Genomic DNA, 12802 nt, shown 5'->3' with positions numbered 1-12802 from the left:
ACAAAGCAGTAAATGGAAGCATACAGAAGCTGAGTAACTTTACTAAGATTACATGGCTAGTTAATATCAGAACTCAGATTAGAACAGCTAATCCCTGTTTGCCCTAGCAGCTGTTTTGCCAGATGTGAACAATGAAGACATTGTCCCTACAGCGTCTACACTATCTAGGCCTCAAACTGACAAGAATATATCCCAGGGGGTTTTATAGTTCCCTCCCAAAAAAGCAATGGGATTCAGATACAGCCTGACATACACTACTGAGTGTCATATGTTGGGGGAGGAGAGGGAAGGTGCTTGTAGGTGGAGGTAACTTGAATCCCCTGGACGCCCTCATGGAGGCCCGGCCATCGTAATCACCCGGAAGGCTCTTTTAAACATGAACTGATGAGGCCTACCCCCAACATTTCTAATTCAGTTTCTGATTCAACGTGGTGCCTGAGATTTTGCATTGCTGACGAGTTCCCAAGTGATGCTACTGGTCAGGGGAACCACATTTTTCAGAACTACTGGTTTATCCCCCCAAGACCCTAGGGATGGCCAGTCTACTGTATCTTGTTCTGGTTCTTGTTCTTACTCCAGTATTTGCTTCGAGTTGCTTTCCCAAACCGAGTCAACCTTGATTTACTGTTCTGGCAATTGCACCAAGCTAAAAACTATTATTCCCAGAAACCCACAAAACATACCCTGTATTTCTCCTCTCAGACTGGGACCCTGGATATCTACACCTGCTCAGGAAAAAAAAAAAAAAATCATTTCATGCTCTGGACTCGCATTAGTTTGCTGGCCATCCAAGGTGGAAGTCATTCCTGTCTACTGCCATTAGCCACGACCCCTCTCCCTGCTCCCCTCAGGTTGTGTGCTGATTTCTGCAGATTGCATTTTCTCTCCCAGGGCTCGCAGAATATCACATGCTTAGTACTGTGTGGCAGAGTTTGGACAAGACTCTAAGTTTCTTGACTTGATTTCAGACCATGTATAGCTATCTTTGTACGTCATGAAAAATATTCATATATTGTGCCTTGGATCAGATGTGATCACTTGATTTATAAGTATACATTTAATATTGTATAGGTTCAACATTAAGAAGCTATTAAGATGAATAAGACATGCTCCCAGCTCTCATACAGCCTTAAGACTAACAATGGAGACAGACATTTAAAAAGTAATGATAATTTCCAAATGGAAAATCTGTATATCACTGGCTCTGACATATGATATATTAAAATGATATACTATGATTTTCTTTAATGGATTAGCTAGGTAGCTATTCATAGATAAATGACATCAAAATTTATTATCTTATGGTACCAATCCATTCAACCATTACTAGCTTTCCAAGGGCAAATAACCTAATTAATGTGGAGGGAAAAAAAATTCTTAGTTCATATTAAAGACAAAAAAATGAAATAAAAAGGACTGCTTACTTCAAAGAGACAAAGTTTTATAATTCTTTCAGGTATGTATGTTATATGCATGTAATGCAGTACACAAAATGCTATCGCATCACTTTCATAAAACCGGAAAGCAAGTCCTATTTATGTTTAATATTTTATATTATTGCTTTGTCTAAAAAGACCTCCTCTCCAGTCATCCAGTGTCCTAAAGTTCCTACTGTCTCTTGCTAACTTCTCCCCAACTAAATTAACTAGTTGCTGAGTACCTATAAATACTCCTCCTATGTTCAGGGAGTTTCTGACCTTATGAATCTGCAGATCCCTAAAGCTGAACCTGAAATCTCAGGCTCTCTTCCAGCTAGGGCACAGCTTTGTGACTTTTCTCTAAACAGACAACTCATGGGCAACTGTGACTTCAAAGCACATAAAGAAGCAGGTGGCACAAGGAATCCATTCTGGTAAAGGTGGCAGCAGAAATATACAGCTTTTAGAAACCCAGTAGAGTTCTAGTTTCTAGTTCTCAACTTTGGCATTGGATTTACGGTGTCTCTCCAGAGACGACAACAGATCACAGTTCACTGCAGCAGTTCCAGAGTGAAACTTGGGTGTAGTTCCTAGTTGCACAGAGAATGAATCAGGAGGCCTAACATATGACCAACAGGTATTTCAGAAAGAGAAGAAAAAAACTGAGTGGAGAAAATGATGAGACAGTGACACAAGAAAACTTTCCAGTACTAAAGGACATGAGTTTTTAGATAGAAAGGGCATTTGAAATACCCATTTAATACAATAAATGTTAAAAGATCCCACTGTTGGTATATCATCAAATTTCAGAATTCCATGAGCAAACAGAAGATCCTAAAAACTTCTAGAGACAATAGCCACACACAAACGACCAGCATCAGAATAACATCATATTTGAACAGCAATGTTAATATTAGAAATCAATGGAATAACATCTTCAAATTCTGAAGGATAGTGATTTTCAATCTGAAATTCTAGACCCTGTTAAACTATCAGCCACTTGTGAGATTAGAATAAGACATCTGATGTGCAAGGTCTCAAAAATTTTACTTTTTACATATATTTGTCTAGGGAAGTCACTAATGAATACATGTTACCCAAACAAGGGAAAAACCAAGAGAGTTAACATAGGATCCAGGAATCAGAGAGCCCAACACAAAAGAGGTGAAAGGAAATCCCAGACAACAGTCATGCAGTCAAGAGAGCAACAGTCTAGATTAAGTGGAGGGCCCTGGGAGACAGGTCTCTGATTAAAACAAACAAACACAACATAAGTACATCTAATAGATTCCTGATACATTTGATTATGTGGAAAAGAGTATGGGGGGGGGATTTTACAGTTGTTAAAGAATACGGAAGAAATGAAACAAACAAAAGAAAATTTGAAGAAATCATCGAGGGGAAAATAAACCCAACAAAGTTAAAGCCCTACAGGAATGTAAATATTGTAATGTAAATACCAAAAGAAACAGTTCAGAGTGGAGGATGACTCTGGGGGGGAGTAAATGGGGGCAGAGAAGGAAGCATGGAGCTTCTGGGTTATGCTGTTGTTATAAGCTTTGTAGTATCATTTTATTTTTTAAATCATGTGAATGTATCGTTTTTAATAAAGCTAAAAATTGATTTTTAAAAAGTTATATGTATTTTGTAATATGTACAAATATTGAATTATGTTGTACACCTGAAACTAACATAATGTTATATGTTAATTATATCTCAATTAAAAAAAAATACATAAGCCTAGATCTCAACTCTGAAATGGAAAATGAACTACTAATAAACCTGAAGAAGAAAAGAGTAATAAAAATGAACACAAAAATTACTGAAATAGAAATAACAAACTTGATCAAAATTACAACAAAAAAGTTATATGGTAGAAGAGTCCGTATCCTTCATCTCAATACTTTCAGTGAGGTAATCCATGGAGACTCATGACATCGTCAGATCATCATAAGTATCCAAACTGCCTACTCATCCATAAGGTAGATTGACCTTGAGCACACTATAATAAAGAAGCCAACGTTTTCCCTCTCTTATCTGGAATAAACCAACTGAGAACCATTGAGTATTCATTAAAGTTAAAGAGCAGTGGAAAAGAAAAAAAAAAACCAGTAAGCAGCATCCTGGGAACTATAACATACATACTTCAAATCATTTCTTGAATAAAGGTATGTATTAGGTATGTGGAGACTAGTGGTAGTGGCCATATAGTGGTAGTAACTATCACTGGTAATTCACTAGCACAATTAAGAATTCAGTTTTCCACTAAGACCAATAAGAAATCAGAATGGGTTGTAAATAAGCTGTCTATTTCTAAAAAAGTAAGCCCCAGAGAGGCTTGTACTCAAAATGAATTTAAAAGGGAGAGGGAGTGGAATATCGTTTGCTAACTTACTTTTCAAGATTTTAGTTGATGAAAAATAAAACATTTAACTTGGGAGGACAAGGACAAATTCTCTTAAACATTTCTATATGCAACATTCACATAAACGTGCACAGATATTTTACAAGGTGAATATTCTAAACCCATGGCACTTGGAGGTTGCGTGCGGGAAGCGACATTCACCACTCCTGCAGCAGCCAGGTTTGCTGTTGTTCTGTCTCTACAACTCAGCTCTGCCATGGGAAACCAGCACGTCAGGATTGGTAATTATGACTACAGTGGCTGCTGAATGTCACAGATCCCTGTGTGCAGCTACCTCTACATTCCCCTACAAGGAAGGGTGTCATTCCATTTTTAAATGATTAACATTAGCAAGGGGACCTAGAATGTTACATTTTAGAGCTCCTATTTCTGAATACTAGCAAATCAATGGCAATCCAACAATTCTTGAAATTAGTAGGGTTTGGTGATGCTCACCGTCTCCTTCTCAGAAGAGTCAGTGAAATAGTTTTTCCAATCATCATTCTAGCTTAAGTAAAATAAATCCAGTTTTTCTCTTTTCATGTTCAATGCTATAAATTCTCACAAATAAAACTGATGACTATCATAAAAAAACAAAACAAACAAAAAAAAAAACATTAGCAAGGGGAACAGGGTGTTTCAGAGGACTTGTAACAGTACATAAACAATGATATTTGTAAAGGAGAAAACTGGATTAACAGAGCACCAGGACAGGAGAAATTGGCAAAGTATAACAATAACGGCAGGGAACGCATCTGAAAAAAATGCCTTTGTTTCCACAAATAAGCTACCCTAATGTTTTCTGTTAAAATGAGGACTTTACCTTAAAGGATTATAGCAAAGAAAGAAGAAAATAAAAGACCTAAAATAGATTCTAAGTGAGTCAAGGAAAGTCAAATAGGAAAAATTAAACATGAAGTGCCTTATTCTTAGTGATATCCACAGACATTTTAAGACAGCTTATGCATTTTATACCTACAGGAAGATAGAATCCCTACAGTCTTCTTCACCTAGCTTACAAACTTCAAGATACTTAGTTGAAGGGAAACAGAATCCTTCTTATTTCCTGGATCAAATCCAGTCTCTCAAACTGGGTAAAAAGAATTTGAGATAAGAAAATCACTTGCCAAAGAAAACAGAGAGAAAGATGTCTTGTGTTCTGCCAAATAAAGGATATGCTCTCAAGAATCAAAGGAAGAAGGGGACTTGCTAAAACTTTTCAAACAAATACAGCTGGTACTGCTTGGTCTCAGGATGAACGTGGAAAAATAGAATCCTTGTATGCGTGGTAAGGCAGGAAAATCCAAATATTGCTTGTTCACATGTTCATGAGTAAGGAAGTCCTATTGCCAATGCAATGTCCACACTTACATTTCCCACATTTTAAGAACAAAAAGTTGGGAAAAGCCTAGAGAAAAGCAAAAACGACAATGAAGGGGTAGAAAATAAGAACTTAAATTGCAATCTTGTGGACAAAACCATACTTAAAATTTTGAGGAAAAGTTAAAAAAAATTTTTTTTGAGGAAAAGTTAAAGACATGTTTTGGGCTTGAGACAAAAGCCTATGGTCGTTATAATTTTCCATCCTCATTTCTAAAGAAAAAAGAACGAGGGCAAAAGAGTCAGAAAATTGCATTTAGAAATAGATAAGTTGTTGAAAATTTCCTGAAAGAAAAAAAATCAATTAAAACGTAAATAGTCTAGACTAACAACAGGTTGTGAAAGGATTGGAACCCAATAGTTGTCAGCACGGGACAGGTTCTTCAACTCATAGCTGCCGTCCATTCAACTGTCCTCCTATAGCTTCTTTTTTCACAGTCCTTTTCCACATCTCTCTCTCTCATCTTCAAAATAGTTTGGTAGTCTGCAACGTTTAAAAGCTGGCATTCTGGCATAAAAATTGCTATCTTTCAGTTTTTATTAATTAGAAATTAATATGATTCTGTCTCTAGATTGATAGTTTCAAAAAGTTTTGTAATTTCAGCATACTGGGACACATAAACCTATGTGACATCACATATAGCCTAACTAGAAATTCTGCTAACAAAGAAATTATGCCCCAAATTCACCACTATCTACGTGAAGAACTACATAGAGTCCCAACTACGAAGGACAATTTTCAAAGTAGCATGCTTAGATACGACCAAGGTAAAAATACACATTTCAGCTCAACGCTTGTTCCCTTAGCTAAGGGAAGGCAGAGCAGACCACAGGCAAGGATGGTCAACGACAGGACAAATAGTATTTGAGTAACCACTCTGTATCAGGTATTTTACGCGTTATTTTGGTAAATTTTGTAACTCTGAAGTATGTTTAATTATCTGTTTATGCTACACCTTTATTAAACAGAAATTATTTTCACTTTATGGATGAGGAAACAAACTCAGAATAGCAACTTGGCCAAAGTCCATAAGGTTAGAATGACAGAACAAGAACTCCAACTTAGGCCTATCTGAAGCCTATACTTCTGTTACTATCCTGGTTCACAGATATGAAAATATTACTGATCTAATCTCTACTTCTCAAGAGTTGGTAATGCTTTCCACTATCACTGTGGCTTTGATATATAGGAACCTCACTTTTGACACAAGAGACAAACTGATTCAGCTGCTAAGTTTATTTTGTTAGCTCTGAAATTCAGGGGCAACTCCTGGTTTATATTTTTACTACTGCCTTTCTAAACCTAATTATTTTACAAAAAGTCTGCCTGCTTTTTGAAAATCACTTTTTTCCCTAACATTATTAATCAAGGTTAACCTTGAAATGTCTGTATTTTAAGTGAGGACTCCTAGGACTATATCATCTCATTTTCCTTTTAGATTTATTACTACTTAACTAATTTCATTAAAGGGGCTTTCATTTAAATTTTTTATATTTTTAAAGTGTATTGATAATGGTTTAGCAATCTGTTTAGTACATCCAAGATTTGTACTGGGAGCTTTCAGAAATATTAAAATCAAATAGTTTTACCAAATTTCATTTGGTAAAGGATAGATGTCCTGAGTTTAATATAGGTAACTTTTATTTTAACTGAATAGCAAGCAAACATGATGGCAAAGTTTATGCAATAAATGCTAATTTGTTTAAAGTGGAGATGCTTATTTATAATTCACAGCAGTGGGTATTATTTATCATTTACATATTCCAAAACTTCGTTTTAATACAGCTGTCTAGTATTTAATTTACTGAACAAAGGGGGTTAACCTAGGTGGCTTTCAGTATTCTGAGGCATACAAAAAAAAAAAAAAAACCTCCTGAGATTTATTAGTTCTAAGGATTAAATCACAATATGTATTTCCCTGGGTGACACCCCAAAATGGGCATATTCATTTTGGATAAAAAGAACACAAGGTCTTTGGGGTTTGAGAGAAAGAAAAAGACGAGAGGGGGGAAAAAAGAAATACTTTTCAATTCACAAAACGGGGGAAAAAATGTGTGCAGGACCCTTCGAGAAAAGAGTCTGAACTGAAATGTTACAAATACATTTGTCCTACGAGACACACCAGCGAGCGGTAGAAATCTTTTCTAAGTGCGTCTGCTTTCTCGGAACGTCCATCAGCAAGATCTCTGTTTCAGACTCCTGGGAGAGACCTGGTCCTCCACTCCCACTCCCACTGCTGAAGTCTGAACAAACTCTGAGAAAGCGTAGGCACCTGCGGCTCTCACGGAACCAGCGAGGAGCACGGGGGAGCGCGTCCCTTCTCCCATTTTCCGTCTCCAGATTCCAGACCTTTCTGACAAGCGGTGTGAACGTCCGGCTGTCGCGCCCCAGAAATACGACCTGGATGACCTGGGTATGCACTGAAGCTCCGCAAAGGTGTGCGTCCGCAGAAGAGAGACGGGCAGCTCTGCCATGGAGACCAGACACCTCCTCCGTCCAGGCCTCTGCCGCCGGAAAACACCCAAGAATGGAGCCTAGACACGAGAGTCCGCGCCTGACCCGCATCCCCACGTCCGGCCGCCCCTCTGCCGGAAGGGGGCGTGGCCTCCGTCCGGCGCGGCGTTGGTGGGGGGGTCCCCCCGGGGCCGCAGACGCGCGTTTCCGGCGCGCTCCCCCGCGTCTTGCGTCCTGTGGTCTCGCCCGTCCCCGCTGCCATGTTGGATTGTGCGGCCGCCGCCGCCGCCGCCGCCGCCGCCGCCGCTGCCGCGGAAGGAGGGTTGGAGGAGGAGTTGGGAGTTTAGCGCAGTCGCCGGAGTGCGAAGACAACGAGCCTCCGGCCAGAGCCTGGCCCCACCGGAGCTGGGAGCTTCCCTTTCTCAGCGCGGCCCGCCGTCGACTCCTCCTTCCCGTGGCCTCCTCCCCGCGCCGGTGGAGCTGCGAGATGCTGCGCCTCTGATTACCCTCCTCCCGCCCCTGTCACCGAGAAAGGGGACGAGCGCTCGCCCACTCGCTGGAGGAGACGGCCCTGGCCTCCCTACCCCGCCGGCGAAACCATGAGCTCCGGCCAGCAGCAGCCGCCGCCGCCGCGGAGGGTCACCAACGTGGGGTCCCTGCTGCTCACCCCGCAGGAGAACGAGTCCCTCTTCACCTTCCTGGGCAAGAAATGTGTGGTCAGTGGCCGAGACCCGCGTCGCCGCCCCCGACCTTACCTCACGGGCCCGGGCTGGAGGGCCGGGAAGTGGGAGTGGGGAAGGAGGCGGGAGCGGCGCGGGGGGGCGGTGGTGCTGCCGGCCAGGCCTCCCGCCGGCCCCGGCCCCGCGTCGGCCCTCCGGCCCGGCTTCCCGGGTGCGGGCCGGCGCGGCCGGACGCCGCCTCCCGGACCTGCCCGGGGAGCAAGCAGGGAAGTGTCACCTCCGCAGGCCTGCCCTGGACCCCTGCTCGGCCGGACCCGGGTCCGTGCCCTTGCTGCTGACTCAGACTTTACTGTCAGGCCTCACGGGGATTTTCTTCTTGCACGAGCTGCTTGATCTTAGTAACTGGGCCCCTGGACTGGCCCTCGCTTCTCCTCCTACAGCCGATCTGGGGGCGCCTTCCTTCACAATGCCAGAGGTTTCAGGAGTGGGTCGGTCGGGGACCGAGGCCCAAATATGAATGAATCGGACCATAAGGTGTTTTTTTAATCTCCCTTGAGGATCTCAGGAGGGAATGAAGTCGAGTGCGTCTGTTCAGAACGAGGGCAGGAAATGTTACTGCTCCCCATTGCAGAGAAGCGAGGTTTATTTCTCCAGCGGTCTCGCCCAGGCCTGGTTTTTCTCTCCTCTCCACTGTTTCTTGGTTTTTTTGTTTTGGGGGTTTTTGTTTTTGTTTTTGTTTTTTTCTTTCTTTCTTTCCATTGGTGGGAGATGTTGCTCTCCCACACCAGGCGCAGAGGAACCGCAGTCTCCAGCAGTTCTTGGCCTTTGGGGGTCTGAGAATGGTTCTTAGGTTGGTGCAGCGCGGCCTGGTCCAAGTCCCGATGGCCGGTTGGGAGCGAGCAGCTCTGCTGTGGGAAGGGGAATGTGTGTTGTTGACGGAAGCGTTCATTACACTGGCTGCTGGCACTTCTGCGGGTGGGGAGGTTCTGCTCTGCGGGGTAGGCCTCGTTAGGCTGCATCTTACTGCGCTGGCTGGGTTGAACTGTGGTTGAGTTTGTTGGAACGCTGTTTGGGTCCCCTTCTTCCCCCTTTACTGCTTAACACCTGCGGAGTATGTGCCACTGGAACCCGGGAAGCATCGAGGGAAATGCCAACAGGGCTGTACCTTTTACAGCTTTTCTTAGTACTGCTAAATGTGTCAAACCAGACTATACCTGCCTGTTTGAGAAGTTAGGATTAGACAGGTTCTGGGAAGTTACCAGATTAATTGTTAACTTTCTAGGAGTTTACCCTTTGTATCCTGTGCCATCCAGTAGGAGATTGAATCATTACATTCAGTTCAGATGTGTTTCAGATTTCAGAAGTTAGACCTGATTAGAAGAATAAAATGAGGGGGGTGGCTTAAAATGAGAACTGGGGGAAACAAATGTAAGGACAGTCAAGCCCTTTACTCCCCACACACACTTTTTAAACCAATGAGAAAACTGAGCCAGTGAGCCCGAAGTCACACAGCAATTTAGTAATGTAACCAGAACTAGAAAACCAGGCCTCCTGATGCCTACTCTGCTGTACTTTCCACTACATCATGTTGTTTTAGAAGAGTTTTTTTCTTACTTGTTATTGACTTATTTAAAAGTGGTATGAAAGGAATAATAACTTCTATTTTTCATCGGAAACTGATATAATTAAAGTGTAAGACTCTTAAAGCAGCACTAATTTTTGAATATTTTCAACTTAGGAAAATCTTCAGTACTTTAAAAGTGACATTATTTTAAAGTTTGCGGGTTTACTACTTTTGTTGTGTAATCTGTATCAGAAAGCAAGTAGTTGTACCGTGTGTTACCTACCAGACACATTAACTTCAAGCAGGAAGGACATTACATTTATACCCAAGTATACTGACTAATTGCTCTGTGCTTACCTGTAATGTTTCCTGGTTTCCAAAAAATGACTGATGTGGAAAAATACAGCGATAGAGAATGAATTTCTGTCATTTAAAACCACACTGTTGTAGTTACGTGCTCTTGTGGTGTGAAATGGTTGCGGAGATTAACTTTAATATTTGAAGTCTCCAGTTATTACAGTGTAAAGAATGATATGTTAATTTTCTGGAACAATCCTTTTTTTTTCCTTTGCTGACTGTGCAGTTTTTTGTACAATACTGAAATACATTGTCTCATTAAAAAAAAAAATGAAGCAATGAGATTTATAGGTCAGACTAGATTTGTTTAGCAAGATGTATTCAGAGCTCTATCTAAGAATTCAGGAAATGAAACGGGAGTAGTTGTAGTCCCAGCTCTCAGGGAGTTTCTTTCCTTCTTTCACTCAACAAATATGTATTGAGTAGCTAAATGTTGAGGTCAAAATCAGGGTTGATGCCTACGCTAAGGGAGCTTACTATATCTAAACAGAGAAACAAATGTGTAAACTGATGAGTACGTCAGTACTTCAGAGCGATGTGCGAGAGGCTGCACGTCCCAATGGAAAATCCTGTATCCTGGCTTTGTAATCAGCAGACCAGGGTTTAAACTCATATGGTCACTTTGGACAAGTTTCTTAAGCCCCCTGTCCTAGAATTGGTTTTCTCTTTTCTAAAATAGGGATACTGTCTCTTGGGGTGGTTGTGTGGATGAGAAGGACTATATGTGTGGATGCTATCATTTTTATAAAGGTTTAGGAGATCAGCAGAGAGGATGAGTAAACGCTTTTTAGAATGGTCAATACCTGAACACTTAAGATTAGTAGGTATAGTCATCATCGGGTGCTCAAGTCCCTTGCAGTCAGCCCTCCATGTCCAGAGATTTGGAGGGCCGACTACCCCCCAGGTTGATGAGAGGTATGAAACAGCTTGGGAAGTCAGGGGACCTCCTAATAGTATGTTATGGAGCAAGAAGGGGTCTCAAGTTTAGGTATGCATTGGAATCACTGGGGAGATTATTACAAATGCATATGGCTAGGCCAAATTCCTAGATAATATTCAAATTCATTGGGTCTGAGGCAGAACTTGGACATTTCTATTTTTAGCAAGCTTAATAGAAGTCTCTAACTTATATCACAGTTTGAGAACCACTGCTGAAATCCACTGTTTTCTGATAGGGTAATCCTGAAGCACATTGGAAATGTTAATAGGTTTTCCCTCAATCTTTGGTCCGTAAACTCTTTCAGGACAGCATTTCTCTAACCCCTTCAGATAACAATGTGTATTTCATAGGTGTGAGAGATGCAGTTGAGGAAGTATTGCACTAGTTAGTGGGGTACCACAAGATCATATTTGACTTTTAGAAAGTTTGGGGAGAAAGGTGGAGGCACTCTATTATGGAAGGTGGATTGAGAGTTGTGAGATTGGAGGCAAAGGAGATCAGATACGTGTTTACAATCATCTGCATGAAATATGATGAGGGTGTGAATTAAAGCAGTGCTAGTGGGATAAAGGAGCAAAAGACTCCAGTAGGATTTCATCCCCCTTAGGTAGAGGGCATGAAGGAAGGGAACTGGGGAAAAGGCAGGTATAAAACCACCAGCAGAAAAAGTATGCAGAAACATGCATGTGTCACTAGATGTAAATATGCCTAGATGTTAATGAAACTCTAGGTTGCTGATTGTTTTCATGGAGGAGGTGAATTTTCAGTAAAGCTATAGTTTTACTACAGTTTTTAAAAATAGATTTTGAAAAAGTTGAGGGTTCATTTAAAGTTATATGTAAATATGTAAATATATGTTATGTAATTTTACATAAAGTTAATAGTTCTGTTGCAATTTATTAGCTGGTGGTATTTTCTTAGAACAATTAAGAAGGGTTAGAAACAAGATTACTAGGTCTAGTTTTGTAGTTAGTTCTGTTGCCTTTCATGTGTGTGATTTAACTTATTTTCTGTAAAGAGTATATCCATTTTGCCAAGAAAAGTTAAATATATACATTCCTGAATAAGTAAGAAATTAAGGATTGGGAGAAAACAAAACCTTATACTATCCCTCTGGTCCAGATGGATTGGGGTTAGAAATGTTGACTATTACCATTTCCTGCATACTCACTTGGTTTGTTTCAGGATTTAGTGATATTTAAGAAGGCATGTTTATTAACTAAGTTTAATTTTTATTTTGTTTAGTTCCTTAGCACTTGTTTTAACTTGCTTAAAGTTTTTAGTTTTTTGTTTGTTTTCTCACCCTATATATAATTCTGGGAGATTAGACTTTATGCCTACATAGTCTTCTATAATTTTTATAATAACCAGCATACAGATCACTGAATACTTACTGATTGCATAATTATAATACCTAACTTGTTTACTCCTTAGGAGTTCATTCAGCATTTCTCATTGCTTGATCAGGTTGTTAAAACCTTCAGTTTCTAATACAGATGTTATCTGGACTTCAGTTTTCATTTATTAGGAGAACGAAGTGGTTTAATTCTTCTGCTGAACTAATGTAGTTGGTAGCAGCAGCTGTCCAACATTTGTTTCTGTTC

General features: G+C 40.8%; 1 protein-coding gene across 1 annotated transcript in view; it reads left to right on the top strand.

Moving 5' to 3' along the window:
• The first annotated feature begins 7951 nt into the window (after positions 1 to 7951).
• The window catches only part of WASL (WASP like actin nucleation promoting factor), a 66052-nt gene continuing 61201 nt past the window's right edge, over positions 7952 to 12802 (top strand). Inside the window, exon 1 of the mRNA XM_068549387.1 lies at positions 7952 to 8373. Within this exon, the coding sequence (XP_068405488.1) occupies positions 8257 to 8373 (117 nt within the window). The 5' untranslated portion in view covers positions 7952 to 8256. The remainder of the gene's footprint in view (positions 8374 to 12802) is intronic.

The sequence above is a fragment of the Eschrichtius robustus genome, chromosome 8 (genome assembly GCF_028021215.1).
Source record: "Eschrichtius robustus isolate mEscRob2 chromosome 8, mEscRob2.pri, whole genome shotgun sequence".
NCBI lineage: Eukaryota > Metazoa > Chordata > Mammalia > Artiodactyla > Eschrichtiidae > Eschrichtius > Eschrichtius robustus.
Note: the sequence above shows the minus strand (reverse complement) of the source record. Positions and strands in the feature narration are given on the sequence as shown.